We start from the raw sequence: 18,062 nt of genomic DNA, 5'->3' as shown, positions 1-18,062 counted from the left end.
ATAGCAGTAAATACAATTTTGGGTAGTCTTATCCGATCTCTTTTTGTGATTCACATAAAACACAAGACATTTGACCAACGTTTGCTGCTGTTAGTTTATTTATTGAATGTAAAAATACAACAGATATGAAAGTTACAGTAAAACAAGCCTCCCAGACAAAGCACAACACACAGCATTTTCAAATCATGCTTTAATTTCATCAGTGCATAAAATATTCATAATAATACCAGTAAATCCCACCATCAAAATTGGCTAGTGACAAATTTCTGGTCCAGTAGACTGCATGCTGTAACAGAGTTTAACAAATGTAATGCAATCATATTTCATGTTCATTAGGTTGAAAATGTGTTCATTTTCTTAAAAAATGTGTAACATGTACAGTTGTATGGTGTGCCCCAGTCTGGTCCATTTGCCCAAAAGAAAAATAAGTAAATGATCAATAATAGATATTTGATAAATGACCTGATTAAAGTAAAGTTCAGTGCAGAGAGGGTGAGTTATTAAAACATATCCTAAAGCAGACAGACCACTGGTGTATTAGAGGGTGGCGGTTCAGTCTGGAGAAGCTGTTTGTGTCACACAGTGAAGAGCAGGTGTCCTGAGAAGAAGCTTTTGGTGTTCAGGCCGGTGGTCCTGTCACTGGTCTCCAGCCGAGCACTGATGTCCCCTGATGACAAGTGGCAACCTCCCTGATAAACCTTGATACTGTGCAGCACCAGCTCTTTGCCACAGGTCTACACTTCCTGCACTGATGAGGATGTGCAGGAATGTGTGAGGAAGCTGAACTGATAGAGACCGGGGATGACGCACGTAAACAGGCCCGCCTTAGTGCTGTAATGGTTCTGTTTGTTATAGATGACCTGACGGAAATGAACGATTCTCTTTGAGGATAGGTTATACTCGCCCAGGCGGACGGAGAAGGCACATTGTGGTTGTGAGGCATTGATGTTGAGTTCTGGCGGTCCAGGAGGTCCTCTCGGGACAGGGGGTCTTACTGGACCTGCAGAGAAACAAAAGTATAGATTACTTCAAAATGCTGTAAAAATACACAGCATATTGTGTACTTGTAATTATCCACATTGTCAGCTTTGAATCCACTTTGATAAAATAGATTTCTGATCAGCTGTGTTATGAATTATCCACAAGCTGATTTACTGAGAAAATATGTTTTCTGGGCCCTTTAAATGCAGTGGTGGAAAGTATATATACTCAATTACTGTACTCAAGTACACTTTTGAGATACTTGTACTTTACTTGAGTATTCCCTTTTTCTGCTACTTATACTAATATTATTATAATAACATTCTTTGTAAAATTGCTTGATAAATATGAAAATGGACTTGTTAAGTTGTCAGTATGTGTTAAAATTTTGTATTATTTAAACATTTTGAGCTATTTAGAAGCCTCTATATACAATGTACAAAAGGCTGAACAGACAGATAACTGAAAAAACTACCTCGTTGTCCTCGCGGCCCAGCGGGTCCAGCTGATCCACATTCTGCATATCAAGAAGATGTAGAAGTTAAATTTATTTAGCCTCGTAATTTAAGGCTTTTTTCAAAATGTGCTTGTATTAGTAAACCGTGACTGGTTTCTTTTGGAGTGAAGGCCACCTTCACCAAGATGACAAAATGTTAAGAACCACAGGTATTGTTATGCAGATGATACCCAATTATATCTATCAATCAAGCCAGATGAAACTAACCAGTTAGCTAAACTTCAAGCATGCCTTAAGGACATAAAAACCTGCATGCCCTGCAATTTTCTGATGCTAAACTCTGACAAAACTGAAGTTATTGTGCATGGCCCCAATCACCTCTGAGACACATTATCTAAAGAAATAGTTACTCTAGATGGCATTGCCCTGGCCTCCAGCTCCACTGTAAGGGACCTCTGAGTTATCTTTGATCAGGATTTATCCTTTAACTCCCACATGAAACAAATTTCAAGGACTGCCTTTTTTCACCTACGTAACATTGCAAAAATCAGGCAAATCCTGTCTCAAAATGATGCCAAAAAACTTGTCCATGCATTTGTTACTTCTAGGTTGGACTACTGCAGTTCCTTATTATCAGGCTGCCTGAATAGTCTCTTAAGACTCTCCAGTTGATCCAGAATGCTGCGGCATGTGTACTGACAAGAACTAGGAAAAGAGATAATATTTCTCCAATATTAGCTTCTCTGCACCAGCTTCCTGTAAAATCCAGAATGGCATTTAAAATCCTTCTCCTCACCTACAAAGCTCTTAATGGTCAGGCACCATCGTATCTTAAAGAGCTCATAATACCTTATTACCCGACTAAAACACTGCGCTCCCAGGCTGCAGGGTTACTTGTGGTTCCTAGAGACTCCAAAAGTAGAATGGGAGCCAGAGCCTTCAGTTATCAAGCTCCTCTCCTGTGGAATCAGGTCCCAATTTCCACATTTAAGAGTCGGCTTAACTCTTTCCTCTTTGATAAAGCTTATAGTTAGGGCTGGCTTGGGTGAGTCCTGAACCATCCCTTAGTTATGCTGCTACAGGCCTAGACTGCAGGGAGACTTCCCATGATGCACTGAGCTCCTCTCCCTCTCCATCTGTATGCATTTTTATCCCATTACTGCATGTTACTAACTTGACATCTTCTCTCTCCTGTAGTTTTGTGCTTTCCCATCTCTCCCCTCTCTCCTTCTGTCGCTTTCAGCTTTCGTATTTCTGCCTCCGGTGTCATAGTTTAAGGTTTTTTCACTTCCTGTCTTATTTTGTAGTGTGTTCCTTCCCTTGTGTGTCTTGTGGTTTTACTTCCTGTCTTTGTTTGTTTTCCCTCCAGTTTTGATTGTTGGCCCTTCCTTGATTGTTTGCACCTGTGTCTCGTTGTTTCACCTCCCCTAGGGTATTTAGTCTGGGTCTCTGTCTTTGTTCAGTGTTGGGTCATTGTTGTTCCTGTCTTATGAGTGTTCCTGACCTTTGGGTGTTTGGTGCACCTTTTGTTGTACCTGGTTCCAGTGCCCAGTTCCCTGGCATTTTTACAGTGAGTTCTGTTTTGGATTCTTTGTCTCCTGTGGACCTTGGTTGGATTCTGGATTTTGTAATTTGCCTGCTTCCTATTGAACTGTTTTGCCACCTTGGACTCACTTCCCTACTTCCACTACTGCCAGCCAGTAACCTATCTGCCTTTTGCCTGTTTGTTGAACTGTCTCCTACTGGTCTGTCTGCCTGTATATGCCTGAATACCACTTCACCCAATAAGCACTGTAGTCATCTGGCTACCTCATCCTCATACTGCTTCCTGATAATCTGCTTTTGGGTCCACATACCACTACACATCATACGACATCTGTGGTTGTGGGCCACCTGCTGCCCCTGTGTTCCTGCTCGTAGTAGTCTTATTTACTATCATTATTATTCCTATCACTATAATTACTATTATTACTTTATTAATATTACCACTACATTACTATTTTAAATTTCTAGGTGGAATTTTCTCGCACTCAAAGAAAACCTAACGTGGCAGATGGCTGTCCACCATTGAGCCTGGTTCTGCCTCTTAAAGAGTGTTTGTTGTTTTTTTTTTTTTGTTTTTTCTTGCTACTGTCGCCAAGTGCTTACTCATGGTGGGATTTGTTGGGTCTTTGTAAATAAAATAAAGAGTATAGTCTAGACCTGCTTTATACGAAAAGTGCAATGAAACTTCTATTATGAGTTGGCACCATATAAATAAATTGAAATGATTTGAAGGTGTAGCTTCATTGTGCTCTTAAAATGTGACTACTGCTGAAATTAAATGAATACTTAAAACCAACCTCTGTTCCACTGAATCGATAACAGCTATCACCCGGGCCTGCAAGATCAAATACCACATATGAAGAATGATTTTCAGGTGATTAGAGAAGAAATAAAAACACCAGTTTAAACTCTGAAATATAAAGTGGGTGACAAATGGTAGTGAATTTGGTGCTGAGAGTCTCCCCTGAGGTCAAAAAGTCCAGTGCTGTTTCACCTGAATTCTCTGAGCAGGATCTCTCCCTCCAGGCTGACAGGTTCAGTCTTGGGATGCTGTTGCAGGGCACGAGCCGGTTCCTGTTTGAGAGGATGCTGAAGGCGTCACTGGGGACAGACGTGATCCCGGTGTTGTCACAGATGATCCTAGAGATGGTGGCAGAGGACAGAGCGGCTCTCTGATTCGGGGTGAAGACGCCCGGGTTCTCATACCACAGCCTGATCATTTCAAACAAGAGGAGAAGGGAAAGAGATTAGTGTCAACAGAGACAGTATTTGAAATGCATTTATTTTTGAGATTGTGTTATCATGTATGTATCATTTTAAAGCAGTTATAAAAAGCAGAGGTAAAGAATTCAAGACTGTATTGCAGACTGCCACGATTGTAGCTGCTTGCAAACATTTAGATATTTAGCTGAAGTAGTGCAGGATGTTATAATGTGTAATAATCACTACAGCAAGTGATACATCAGACTCATTTTGAAACAACGATCATTACTACACCCCCAACTCTCCCTGCAACCCCCATGGATTCAAACAACTGCAGAGATGACTGCAGCTATTTTTCTAAAAACAAAAGCACATTATGCCTTCATAATCCTACACCCACATTATACATAGACATTACTGTATGTGTCCACACACTGACCTGTCACCCTGGCGGATCCTCTGGAACTGTGTTGCGATGAGGCAGGATAACAGAGGCCCCACACGGCCACCGCGGACGAACGGCTCTGCCACACCTCCCAGCCAGATGTCGATGTTGTCGGGCGTACCGTAGAGCTGCAGCAGCTTGCGGGCCAGGTCGTTGTTGTTCAGGACCTGAGCGAGCTCTGCCTGGTTCCTGGGCTGAGACAGGCCGCAGAACCTGCGCCAGGCGTTGTAGCCTAGAGAAGTAAACAACAAAAAAGCAAAGAGATGATGATCAAGAAAGAGATGAAACATTAGAAGGAAAATGGACATGAAAATCAGAGTGAGGGATGTACCAGGCAAGCCGTGATCACGTCCCCTCTGCATGTTGAGAGAGCCCAGGTCCAAAGCCAGATGCATCACAAACTGGAACAACCTCTCCCTAATAGCATCCACCATCATGTGATCCTGAGTGTTCAGTTTAGCGGGACGCCCGATCAAACCACGGAGCAGAGGGTCAACGCCACCTGGAGATGTAAAATAAAAATTAGGGTGACAGTTTAAGATAGAGTGACTGATAAGTTACTACACTTCTCTCTGCACAGCTCACCCTCAAAGACAATTCTCCAGGGGGTGAAGAAGGCCTTGAACAAAGGGACACTGGGGAACTGAGGGTTCTCCCTGTAGTTTGCATCCAGACGGGCTAAGACTGGCTGGATGGCCAAGTGGGCGAAGCGGTAAGCTGCTGTTGCAAAGACGTTTGCGACGCTGGGGTCGATGTTGGGATTGTAGCCGGGGTAACGGCCAAGCTGCGTACGCATCGCGTTGTCACCCACAATGTGTGGCAGATAGTCCCTGAACACAAACACCTGAGAGACACAGGGAGATTTATTTTGAGCGAAACAGTAGAGTATATGACACCTGCTTTGGAGATGTAAATACAGAATTATGAATGCTGACTGACTCTCAGGTTTAGTTACCTGTGTGTAAGCACCCATGATCTTGCGGGCCTCTTGGTAGAGGGTCTCGCTGTCCCATTGTGGGTTTAGGCTCTTCAGTTCACGAGCCAGGCGGTTATGCTCACGCATAAACAGTGTGTGGAGGGATGTCAGAGCGATGTTCTCGTCCACGCGTCCATCACCTTATAGGCAGAAATGCACACATCAAATAGTTTACATTAAATAAATGAATAAATAAACACACTATAATGTAGTTGTATAAGGTCATTTTAAGTGTTTATCAATGTGCAGTATTTCTTAACAATTGTAACTTCTAATATGAAGACATATTTTATGTTATATCATACTCATTCTTTCTCTTAACACACCAGTTGTGGATGTGTAATAGCAGTTATAGTTGTTGACAGACACATAACACTTAAAAATGTCCTTATAGCTGCTTACAACTACATCACAGTATGTTATGAACCATTTAATGTTTACATATTGCTTATAAATGCTAAATAGGGGGGGTTAAAATAAAGTGTTACCAGATAATTTAGACAGACAGCAGGTTAGAGACTAGAGCAGGATATACAACAGTTTTTCACAACCTGGCAACCCAAAATTCTTATTTCTACTCCTACAGCTTATTACTGATCTATAAAGAATTAATAAATTATTAATTAACCATTTATAAAGGTATTAGTCACAGTTGACTTGCAAGATGACTAACCTGCAATGAAACAGGGCACCTCTCTGGCGTTCGTGTCGTTGGTGACTCTTTTGCGAGTGGCACACATGTTCACCAGGAGAGGGTGGAAAGGCAGCAGCTCACGACTGTTGTCTCTGAACTCTGTATTGATGCGCAGCAGGCCGCCATCACTATCAGGGTCGCGAAGAAACAGGGCAAGCTTATCTTCAGAGCCGTACACCTGGCTGAGATCCAGGAAGGCTGTCAGGGCGTTGATCTGCTCTCTCTTGTTGGGATCTCCGCCGAAATTGTAGGCCGAGTATCCCGTTCCGCAAGCGGGGGCAGATCTGAACGCAGGGATGCAGCTGTCTGGGCGGGAGGGCAAGCGGGGGTCGCCGGGAGGAATCTGTTTGTAGGAAACATAGGCCAAAGGTTATAGAGAAAATCTTTTAGCGAAAACGACATCTCAGTGTTTGGGTTTGAGCTTTGACACCAACCGGGATGGGGATGCATGGCTCAGAATTCTCACAGCTCTCGTCACAGTTCAACCCGTTGCTGAAGGAGCGGATGCTGGGGGAGAAGGGCGTGAAGGTGAGATCGTGGTCATTCCACTGCCCAAACAAGGTCACCAGGTGAGTGTATTCTGAGTCGTTGACCACACCTGCGTCTGTTGTGCTTAGGATGTTGTTGGATACCTGTCGCACCTGAGAGTGGAGGAGAATTGTATAGTTTTCATTTGAAATCAGCATTTACGTATATTAATCAAAGCAAGTGTCTGGGATTACAAGGTCTTACCAGTGGGAGCAAGAAGTTGTTGAATGTTCGGTTTTTGTTGAAGCCTTTCGGTTGGGAGACGCCGTCGTCATATTCGGCTGGTAGCCAGCGGGTGAAGGGGGTGTTGGAGGCGCCGAGACGAGGATTCTTTCTAAAAGCAAACAAGAGACGTCCATGTTTGGAAATGCTGCTTGAGAAATCCCAGGGAAGTGTACACATCATCTGCGGTGTATGGCCTAAGATGTTTAGGTGTATTTCACAAGCATTTCCTCTGAATGAATCTCACAGAAAAGGACTTCAATTTGAGCTATCTTGAATCTAAATGTTAAGTGTCTGTAGTGCATGTAAAAGTGTATTTATGTTTTTCATGTCCAAGATGGTGTACAGAAGTCAATAGAAAAAATATAACTGTTACTTCAATTAAAAAAAAAAAAAATTTAAAACAATATTTTATCACACTTGAATGTTTCTCTTACAGGTTGTTGCAGACGCTGGTGATTGTTCGATACTTGTTAAGGTTTGGTGTGGTGAGGCATTTTGGGCGGCTGACTCGAGCACTACATCCAGTTATATTGGCAAGCTTTACCAGGTCCTCTTCAGAGAGCAAATCTGAAAAATGTAAACGACAAATTACATGGAGTCAATGTGTGTGCATGTCTCTCAACTTTATATGTATAGTCCTTAATTACAGCTTTAAAGTGCTTCACTATGCCCACATAACGAAACAGTGAACCCCAGACCGAGACCAGGAAAAGTTGTCACAAAGACAATGTGAGCGCTGTGTGTGTCTGTTTGTGTTGTCTTTGTTTGGGTGCTGCATGTCTGACCTGTTGCGTTGAGTGAACGTTTGTGCACACGATGCACCCTCTCCTGCAGCAGACGGAGGGTTTGCTCCATGTAGTCTGCAGATCTCACAGCTGAGCGTGTGTCACCACGAGGCTGCTTCAGGAGACGAAGGGTATCGTGAGGACTCACCGCCTCCTTGCGGACTCTTCTCAGACTCCTGGAGGAGAAGAAGCCACACAGTCGAACAATAAAGTCCAAATTGTGGTCTTTTTGGAGGTTGTGTAACTTTTTCTTATAATTACTGAAGGGCAGTTACTGTTATGAATGGCTTGCATGCCAAAGAAATAGCTTTCCAGCAAACATTTGAGCTAAATTAATTTGAAATAATTCTTATTATTTTATGAAATAACCCATAAGATGAACTCACTCTTCTCTGGAGTACTTGTACGCATCATCCACGAGTTTCTTTGCCTCCTCAAAGCAGTGTTGAAGGAGAGGACTGCCAAGATATTCTCCTGCAAAGAAACCACACACTCATCAAATGATTCACCAATTGTGACAAAATATATTTTAAACTTGACTGGTGATATAACTATCAAATTCAGGTATAAAGGGAATCAGAAATGTGAAGGATGCAGCCTACCTGCTGGTTTGGAGTGAGCAGGCACCAGGCAGACACCCAGCACAAGAAGGACAGAGAAAAGCATCTCTAAAACAAATAAACAAAAGTCAGTATAAGAACTAAATTCATTCTATTTGTCAAAAGGCACCATGCAACATACAAAATATCTAAGCATCCAAACGGACAGACAAAAAAAATCTCATTACCTGTATCTGAAGATACCAGTGAAGATTTCAGATGCTCTTGGAGATCTAGAGTTAATGGTGTTGTGTCTAACATTGTCACCTTTATATATTTAGTGTGGGGCCCTGAGGCCTCGCCCCCAGGGTTTGTCCAGGTGAAGCTACAGTAAAGAGCAGTTCCTTCTTCCTTGTCTCTCGGCTTCTTCTTATCAGTTATTGTTTCTGGCCAACTAATAGGATTTATGTTCTTATTTAGAAAACTATATAAGTAGCATAACAGCAGCTACTAGTGGCAGTAGTGATAGTGGTCATCATGGTAACAGTAACAGTCATTTTATACTAGCATTATCAGTATTTGCAGTTGGCTTTTTAGTATTTCACTATGAAGCTATTTGAATAAACTAAATAAAATACATTTTCTTATTCATTATTAGAATTTTTATATCGATGTGTTTCAGGAGCATTTCAGACAAATTGTAGACATATATTTGTCTTCTTTTTGACATTCTTCTTCAAGCCTGATCTTTGTGTATATCATACACACTGTGCTTTTTCACGACATTATCTGACATAACTGGATCCAGTCTTTTCTCACTGGGAAAATAGTTTTTAGCCCTGATTTTTGTAATAATGTTTGGGGTATTTTACTTCTTTATTGACAGCTGCCAGTAGACAGTTTTATTGTGTTCTTTTTTTTTTTTTACTAGTTTACTGATGTTGCCATGTTGTGGCTGATGGCCTACAGTGTTACCACACACGGATTAACTTGAGAAAGTCTTTGAAAAGAGGAAGGAATTCAAACTTTTTCCTAATGATGGAGAATCAAAACACTACGGTACGATACGGTCAAACATAAGTTTACCTTGAAACTGTATGTGTGTGTTTGGGTGGGGAGCCCTGTGGCTTTTTCACAGTTATCACGCAAAATTGTCACTGATAACAAAAAAAGGAACAGAGGTTTGAGAAAAAGCTGATTGTCACTGATACAGTGAATCAGATGCTCTTAGGCCCAAAACACACTAGAAGACCTTAAAAATTCTAATTGTCTATTAAAAAAAACAGCATCACATATCTAATGACAGATAACAGCTGTGGACTAAGACACTAACACACAGCTCAGACTAGAGGATCTTGTTGGATGTTGGATTTAATTATGACTCCTCCAACTGCATGTTTTGAATCAGGAGCTGAGAGGTCAGGAGGTCAGTCATCCCACTGACCAATCAACACATCCCCTTGGCAGCCGTTTCAACCAAGTGTGGTGTGAAAATTCTTTAAGTAAAAGAAAAAAGTAAATTTGCAAGCTCCCCAAAAATTTTTGCGATGTAACATTTTCACCTGCAAATTTCACAGTGTGGACAACCTCTCCTGCTTTTTTTGTCCCATACCTGTACCCAACTGGGGCTGGATGTGCACACTATGCCCCTTCTTTGCTTTAAAATGTTTTAAACATTTTAACCAGTATGGCTTCATTCCCTACAGCAGACATTGTTTAAAAGTTGAGGAATAGGTTGCACATCGTAGACTTATATTTCTATAATGCCATTATGTGCTTGCTTTTAAGGCTGCAGCTTATGTTTAAGCAAAGGTGCTGAAAGCTTTACAAAAAAGAACATTTCTACAAAGTTCTTGGACATCGTGATGTCTTATTGACAGGTTAGAAGGATGAAAAAAATATAGTGTGTGCAAGTGATTGACAATATATGGAATTCTTTGTTGCCTTAACATGTAAAGGAATTTTGAAATGAACACATAGTTTTCATGCAGAAGAACGAATATTTTTAATCACTTTTTTCTCATCACTTTCAATTAAAGTTCAGATTGTCTGCTTGTTACCAAATAAGGGGTCCCTTTTCTGTCAGCACATCATTGTTTGCAACATCCACAGGAAAGTTGCACTAATCATGTCCAATTCTCTCTTTGAAGGAAGTCAAAAAAGCAGAAATTAACAGCAATGGCTGAAACATCGTTAGTCAACCGCAGGGTTTAGCAAGAACATCACATTTTACTAGTTGGTTTCTTGTGTATTTGACGGGAGCGTGCTGTCTGGAAACTCTGCTTTTACAATCAAGCAACGAATCTGCACAGTTATAAGAATAAAAATTCATACTTAATAATAGATTCAAATTGAAAGCACCATGTTCTGTAGGCTTCAACAGTGCCACATAGTTCTCTTGGTGATTACTGTAATTCCCCATGGTCCAGGAAGCAGAGTTATTTTGGACAATGCATGAGTCATTTATGCCATTTATGATAACAATAACGTCGTATACAAAGTTGTGCAATACACACCTCCCCTTTGCTATCAACATAATAAGGAAGCAGCATCCTTGGTACTGGAGACAATAAAGTCAAGGCGTCAGACTGATTACACTAAAAGGAGTTTCTAACATGCAGGAAATCGTTTCCTACTATTAATGAGTTTGTCATCAGTCACATGCAAATTTTAACTCAATTTAGCTAAACCCCATTTCATGAATGCATATATAAGCTAGAAAACAAGTGTTAATTTATGTACAAAACGGAGGGCTTTGTGAACTCAGATGCAATTTGCACAAAGCAAATAAATAAGAAATTGTAGTAAACAACATCAGTTCTGCAGCAAACCTCCATGGATACAAAACATTAGACAGACTTGACAATAAAAAGGGCAGAGAAAAATGCAGATTTCTCATTTGATAGACAACCTGTCTGAGTTTGTCTTGCCACAGCAATGATTGAGGTTGCACTGGCTGGCACGAACAGTCGAGAAGTGTTTCAGTTTCATTATAAGAATACATGTCCTTGTTCTTAGGACTGGCAACGGGTTTAACATCAGCATTAAGAAATATTTGGGCCTTTTTATGCCATTAAATAAAACAGCTTTCAACATATATTTGACCTGAGTGTAAGCTCAACAACTGTGTTATTTTAGTTTTGTAAAGTCTTGCTAAACTAACAGTTTGAGGAACAAAAGCTCACATCTAGTTTTTTTTAATGGGTGTTTCCTTTTTTCACACAAAGATAAAAAAGTCATTTGAGAGAGAAATAAGTCTAATACATTGTACAGCATTCACACTCTAAAATGCTTCATTAAATTACAAATGTTTTTTTATAAATTACTAAATTACACTAAAAAAGAAAAACATATCTCATCTTAAACTTCCCTCAGTCCCACTTCACCAATGTGGTCCTGGTTACTGTATGTTCCTGCTCATGATTGTTGTTGTTACACACAAATACAGATATTTTCTTTCCGTCATCATATTTGTCTGTGTGACTAAACCAAGCTCTGAACTGAAGTTACGGGGGTCTTCTTCGCTTTGGGAAGATTTCATCCTTGACCAGCAGAGCTACACAAGGGTGATTGGGTTTTTGTTTCCTGATGAAAGAGCAGTGTGAATGTGCAACAATGTATCATAGCAGTTTTTTTTTTTAAAGAGACCTTTTTCGTGATAGACATTTTGAAGCACAGGTGTAAAAAATAAAGTTAATGATGGTTGAATTCCATTTAGCTGCATCAGTTTCAGGGCCCTGGTATTGTGCACGCTGGCTCACTGTCACACTGTCATGACTTACTGGGACACTTGAATAAAACTGAGCCATCTGGTTAAGGCCAAAGACCAGAGGGTCTGCTTTTTTGGCTAGTTAGATGCTACTGCGTCTGTGTACCTGTGTTTATTTACAGCAGCAGCTACTTAGTTGATTAAAATTTACCCTGCCATTGTTGCTGCTCTAGATAACAGGAGCTTACTAGCTAAATTTGGTAGTAGGCCTAGTTGTTGAGCTCACTTACTTAAACCTGCATTAACTGATTTTTTAGCCACATGGGGGCAGCTTAAACAAGCTGTAAATGGAAGACAAAAAGTTGCTTATTTGCATCTGGCCACCTCCTGAATGTAAGTCCAATATTCACTCTCATTTCGCTCTGTTTTTGGTCTCCACCAACTTCTGAGGGAAATATCTGCCTCTTTAGCCGCTAAATGCTCCACTATGTTAGCTAGTTGCTGATTTTGTCTGTCTGCAGTTTGGTGCTGAGCAGGTAGCTTACAGTGGGGTTATCAGAGGTTTTTGTTGTTGAAAATAGCTGGTTGCTGTTGCAGGACATGAGCAGATGAGAGCAGTGAGACTGAACCAACAATAAAGTAAAGTAAAAGCCCCTTGAGGCAAATTGTGATTTGTGATATTGAGCTATATAAATAAAATTGACTTGACTTGAAGTTGTGGGCCATAAAACCAAAACAATGAGCTGACAGAAGCTAAATGCAGAGCTGAGTCGGGTGATAATTTTCTGTGGGTATGTCAATATGAATGACCCCTTTCGCATACAAGTAGTCACGTGATCCATTGGTAATATAAAAATACTGATGAGAGCAGCTTTAAAGTCAGCAATAACAACATTTCAACAGGTATCTTTGAGACCTGGGTATGTGCGGTGCAGGCAAATCGCCTGTAGTAGCCGTAGTCACAGGAAGTGTCCTCCAGGCAGAAGCTGGCCTTGTGGCCCTCAGCCACCGAGTGCTCCAGAAGTTCATAGTGGCTGAACTCATCCATGCTGTGGTAGTGCCTGTGGATCAGCAGCAGCAGTGTTCAACAACATCTTTAATCTAAACCGAGTGAGTTCCACATCAATCTGGGACTGTTTGTCATGTTGAGACCCACCAGGGACTGTTTTATGTTCCTGAGCCACATTTACATATTTACTGATTAACATCTAAATACATTTTGTTGGTCATTTGGAGTACATTTGGCAGAGATCCAATAAACTGTTGATGTGTTCATTCAAATGGTTGCAAGTCAGTGTGACTAAGAAACATCACAGGTGTTTATTTTATTTATCATGTACATGTAGAACTACAGTGAACCTTAATCTGCTTTCATTCCATTATCTTAAAGACAGAGTTTGTTTAATGAGACAGAAACAGTCTGGATTTTAACATCAGTTGACTTTCAAAACACTGACAAAAAATCTATACAGTCTACATCAACAGTTTATTAGACCTCTGCCAAATGTTCTCCATTTTGGGGATTAGCACAGTGAACTGGTTGTTTCACAACATAACTATGGACTGAGGTAGTTTCTGTGGAATCAAGGAAGACTAGGCACTTTTCCATAAGCTCAATAAAGGGACAAACATACCAGCTATTTTCCTTTTTGGCTCATTATCCTCATCCCACAACTTTATTTTACAATGTCTGGCTTTGCAGTTGTAAATAAACTGAATTCAAAGGTCATATGAAGTTCAGTCATCATCATCTTTTGAAAGCCCGAAGCAGGTTTTTACTGTTTTTATGCTGAGATTGTAAAAATAGAAAATTACATCTTAAAAGCCTGAAGATATAAATAAAACTCATGTTAAGATGTCAGTCCTGATATCAAAATCTCTGCAAAGCAATAAAACAGCCAACAAAAACTATAAAGCAGCCAAAAGTAACACAACTATGGTTCAACAGGGGGTGCCATACCACAACTACAGACTGGAAAAGACAAATATTGTAGTGACAAATAGCATCTCTTTAAAACAATCAGTTGCTTACATTTGTAACTGATGAACAAAACAACTACACAGAGTTACAATGTGTGAAGAAAATAAAACGTGTGCAATATTTAAATGTTTCTCACCTCGCATTCAGAGCAGAATAGTCCAGATTTGGTATATGTATTCATGCATGAAATCTTCATGCAAATGACTCTAATTGATGCCAGCCTGCTGGCCAGTGAAAACAAAATGATGCAAGAGAGACTCTTTCTCTGTGTGAGGTGGTTCAGCACTGACATGACATTATACTCACTGGTGACAGCTGTGCCACTCCCAGGAGTAACGTGGCCTGCTGGGGAGGAAGTCTGCTGTCCCCTGGTTCTTGACTCTCTGAGGAAACCTCAGCAGCATACGGGTGTCATAGTCTCTAACACTGGATCTATAGGCTGAGCTGCAGGCACAAACCAAAGGATTAGTTTGCAGAGGAAAAAAACAGAAAACACAGGTCATACTGTATATGGACACGATTACATCACTAAGATTGTTTTTCCTGATACATCCCCTCCTCTGAGTGGAGCAGATTGGAGTAAAGGCTGCCTATGTATAACTGGTGGGTGGAAAAATAATTTGGAGGCACGTAGTTGTTTGGGTTAGTTTTCAATAATGTGTTTACCATTCAGGCTTTCTCTCCTCCAGCAAACTATGATTAAACTTTACAGAAATCCACCACTCCACCCCTCTCCACCATCAGTGGCAGGATTCAGTTAAATTTACCTCATGGTTCCACTGGGCAGCCCTCACCCACAAACACTTTAGGTGGTTGTTATGGCTCAAAGCTCTCTGAATCACACTCAGACTTAGCTGTAAACCCTGTTTTTTTTCTCTCCATGTGGATAAGTCCTGACTGCAGTCTACCTTGACAAACAGTTTTCCTCAGCTGCACATCTCAGGTTGTACATTGGGACTCTCTGGGCATAAGCAGAGGATTGAATGTAGTATGCATCAGGTACAAGATCAGGCAGACCTAAAACAACAAAACAGCATTATACTAGTGATAATAGCTGAATATGACTGTAAATAAAAGTGGTACATAAAACAAACTGATCAGTGAAAGTATATTTAGAAATTGACATAAATAACTGAATATGAATGAATATTTTTCACATACAAATTAACAAACACTTTAACAGATGGCGAATAATGGACACACTAACTGATTAATTCATTGATTGATTCACTAATTGCTTGCTCGATAGACCGGAAACATTCTTGGTCATTTCTATCTCATTAATGACTTTGTGGTTGTTTTGAGTACACTTTCCCCACTCTTACCGTACTGATGATAACCTGTACCATATCCGGGTCTCGATCTCTGCCTCGGTCTCTCGTAAACGTCATAATGATTGTAATATGGATTATCACTATCAGTGGACTTGTAGGGGTCGTAGGGATCATCGCCGACCATCATGTCTTCTCTCCTGGGCAGAGGCGGACCGACAGTGACCTTTTCCTGGGTCCCATTGCTGCTCCTCTGCGTCCCAGTGCGCTCACCGGGGCGGTCATGGTGATGCTGGCGGTGCTCGTGCCCTCTCACGAGCCTTTGGAGCGGAGGCGGGAGACCGCCGGGGCTGTGATGGTTTGACGCCGGCCGGGGAGGCTGCTGCTGCTGCTGGGCCACCGGCTGGTTCGAGGTGTCCGGATGTCTCACGTCCGCATCACGAATGATGGTGACAGGTCGCGCCTGCACTTGCTCCTGAGGTGCGCCCCTCCGCCTCGGTGGTTGATACTCCGAACCCTGGCTTAAAATGCTAAAAATCTTGCCGTTGTGTGACCATTGTAGCGTTTGCCGGAGAGCCGCTCTTTGGTTATCTCCTTGTTGTGTCCCCGGATCCCTCTGAGACTGGGCTTGCAGGATGAAAACAAAAAAATAGACGCACGTATATGCGTAAAGCGGCGTGCCAAATATGCGTAAAGCGGCGTGCCAAATATGCGTAATCCCATTATGAACTGAAGTAAAGGAGATTTAATGTGACAAAATTAATATTTCAAATGAGCCGGGTTGCCACCTGTCTTTAACTTAAATATCCTTCATCTCTATTTGAAGGCTATTCAGTGAGCAGAGAAGAAAAGCTAAGTTAAAATGTATCCGTGTGAACTCATATCGCTCTGCTCCTGGAGCCTGCAGATGCGCCCAGTGAGATGATGGTGAGGAGGAGGAGTTCAGCATTTCAAGCTGAATCTGGTGGTGCTGCTCATATAACCACTGAATGGATACGTGAGGTCTGATCACTGCCAGAAGTCTCTACACTCCACTTCTCAGGATCTCAGAAACCTAAACATGAATCTTTGATAGCCCTGCAACATTTTCATGTTTTCTCTCTGTGTTGGAGCTCTGCTGACAACCTGAAGGCCTCATCATGTGCATCTCACAGTAATCTTCTATAAGGTCATAATTAGTCTATTCTGAGCAATAAACAAGATGAGGCTTTGGTGATACTTGATATCTGCATTACTGTGTCTGGTGACAGACTGGTGATCCCCATGCTCCTCTCCTGATAAATCTAAGTCATTGCTGCAGCCCAGTAAAATCACCACCCTGCTGTTAACGCCAGAGGTATAATGCATAGCTTGAGAAACTTAACCCAAGGTTTTCATTTTCCTCTGTCTAGCAAACCATGACATTCTTTCAAGCATCTACACAATTGATCACAGGATGGTCACAAGGATTTTTACAGCTTCTCAAATCACAACGTTTTATGAGAGTAAAAAAGTAAGAAAAAATTGGACTATATGAGAAGAATTCCTTCCAACATCTACAATCAGAGATTAATTATGAGCTGTTATGTATCTTTAAAAAGTACTAGAAGTCCACAAGCAACAAGTAATATGTTTCACAGTCTTGATTCAAAATGGAGCTAAAAAGAAATGGAAAATAAAATGAAACAGACATGAAAAGACCCCAACTTTATATGACAGATGTAGGATAGACCCAGGACCAAATAAAATAAAGATCCCATGTGATCTACAGATCAATTACAGTGTCCTCATGTCCTGACACTAGGGGGCAGATGATGGATCGCAGCAGCCAGCACTCCCTGCCGGATCGCATCAGCCAGCACTACCTGCCTTTGCTGGATCACAGCAGCTCCCTGTCTCTGCTGGATCACAGCAGCCCCCAGTTCCTGGACTATTTTCTGGATCATAGCAGCCCCCAGTTCCTGGCAGCCCTACTGGATCGCAGCAGCCCCCCAGTTCCTGGCCGCCCTGCTGGATCACAGCAGCCCCCAGTTCCTGTGCTCCCTGCTGGATCGCAGCAGCCCCCAGTTCCTGGGCGCCCTGCTGGACCGCAGTGGCCTCCTGGACTCCCTGCTGGATCGCAGCAGCACCAATCCCTTGCCGCCGCTGGATTGCAGTCGCCTCCTTCCCTGGTTGGATCGCAGCAGCACCAATCCCTCGTTGCCGCTGGATTGCAGTCGCCTCCCTCCTGTACTTCTTGGTCCTGGTTAACAGCCTAGCAGCTTAGCTTTAGTACAGTCAGCAGTCATGTCAAAGTTTTTTGAGACAAGTGAACAGGCTGTTACAATAATCATTACAATAATCATTACAATAAGGCGTGAGGAGATAAAAGTTAAATAGTTTCTGCATCAGTTTCCATTTGGTGCACTTCTGGTTGTACCTGGTTCCTGTGCCCAGTTCCCTGGCATTCTTACCGTGAGTTCTGTCTTGGATTCTTTGTCTCACTTGGACCTGGATTCTGGATTTTGTACCTTGCCTGCTCCCAGTTGGACTGTTTAGCCACATTGGACTCACTTCCCTGTTTCCACCACTGCCAGCCGGTAACCTATCTGTCTGTTGCCTGTTTGTTGAACTGTCTGCCTGTACCTGCCTGCATACCACTTCACCCAATAAACACTGTAGTCATCCGGCTACCTCACTTATCCTGGTATTCTGCATTTGGGTCCACATACTACTACACGCCATATACGACAGAATGATCCAAC

General features: G+C 41.8%; 3 protein-coding genes across 3 annotated transcripts in view; all 3 read right to left on the bottom strand.

Annotated features, from left to right (window-relative positions):
- Window positions 1–80: 80 nt before the first annotated feature.
- On the bottom strand, window positions 81–8,907 carry LOC122866042 (eosinophil peroxidase-like). The gene is made up of 16 exons (XM_044175163.1): window positions 8,627–8,907; window positions 8,442–8,507; window positions 8,226–8,313; window positions 7,840–8,015; window positions 7,489–7,621; window positions 7,034–7,163; window positions 6,736–6,942; window positions 6,281–6,644; window positions 5,587–5,747; window positions 5,217–5,475; window positions 4,963–5,133; window positions 4,626–4,863; window positions 3,978–4,195; window positions 3,781–3,818; window positions 1,457–1,498; window positions 81–1,000 (listed from the first exon to the last, which is right to left on the bottom strand). Exons 1-16 carry the CDS (start codon window positions 8,697–8,699, stop codon window positions 992–994), a joined length of 2,373 nt encoding a protein of 790 aa, XP_044031098.1. The 5' UTR covers window positions 8,700–8,907; the 3' UTR covers window positions 81–991.
- The window catches only part of LOC122866043 (eosinophil peroxidase-like), a 38,153-nt gene continuing 20,171 nt past the window's right edge, over window positions 81–18,062 (bottom strand). The window contains exon 14 of the mRNA XM_044175166.1: window positions 81–1,000. Within this exon, the coding sequence (XP_044031101.1) occupies window positions 992–1,000 (9 nt within the window). The 3' untranslated portion in view covers window positions 81–991. The remainder of the gene's footprint in view (window positions 1,001–18,062) is intronic.
- On the bottom strand, window positions 10,359–16,292 carry LOC122866045 (protein-lysine 6-oxidase-like). The gene is made up of 4 exons (XM_044175169.1): window positions 15,394–16,292; window positions 14,977–15,085; window positions 14,375–14,512; window positions 10,359–13,148 (listed from the first exon to the last, which is right to left on the bottom strand). Exons 1-4 carry the CDS (start codon window positions 15,527–15,529, stop codon window positions 12,917–12,919), a joined length of 615 nt encoding a protein of 204 aa, XP_044031104.1. The 5' UTR covers window positions 15,530–16,292; the 3' UTR covers window positions 10,359–12,916.

The sequence above is a fragment of the Siniperca chuatsi genome, linkage group LG18 (genome assembly GCF_020085105.1).
Source record: "Siniperca chuatsi isolate FFG_IHB_CAS linkage group LG18, ASM2008510v1, whole genome shotgun sequence".
Classification (NCBI taxonomy): Eukaryota; Metazoa; Chordata; class Actinopteri; order Centrarchiformes; family Sinipercidae; genus Siniperca; species Siniperca chuatsi.
This window is presented reverse-complemented; position numbering and strand designations above follow the sequence as displayed.

What these genes read in the sequence shown, in the direction of transcription:
- LOC122866045 (XM_044175169.1), bottom strand. Translation starts at nt 15,529, where the DNA reads ATGATGGTCGGCGATGATCCCTACGACCCCTACAAGTCCACTGATAGT. An exon ending in TACAGGTTATCATCAGTACG is followed by an intron (nt 15,086 to 15,393) that starts GTAAGAGTGGGG and finishes TTGTTGTTTTAG; the next exon opens with GTCTGCCTGATCTTGTACCT. An exon ending in GAGGAAAACTGTTTGTCAAG is followed by an intron (nt 14,513 to 14,976) that starts GTAGACTGCAGT and finishes TTGTGCCTGCAG; the next exon opens with CTCAGCCTATAGATCCAGTG.
- LOC122866042 (XM_044175163.1), bottom strand. Translation starts at nt 8,699, where the DNA reads ATGTTAGACACAACACCATTAACTCTAGATCTCCAAGAGCATCTGAAA. An exon ending in ACCAGCGTCTGCAACAACCT is followed by an intron (nt 7,164 to 7,488) that starts GTAAGAGAAACA and finishes GTTTGCTTTTAG; the next exon opens with AAAGAATCCTCGTCTCGGCG. An exon ending in ACGTGATCACGGCTTGCCTG is followed by an intron (nt 4,864 to 4,962) that starts GTACATCCCTCA and finishes TTACTTCTCTAG; the next exon opens with GCTACAACGCCTGGCGCAGG.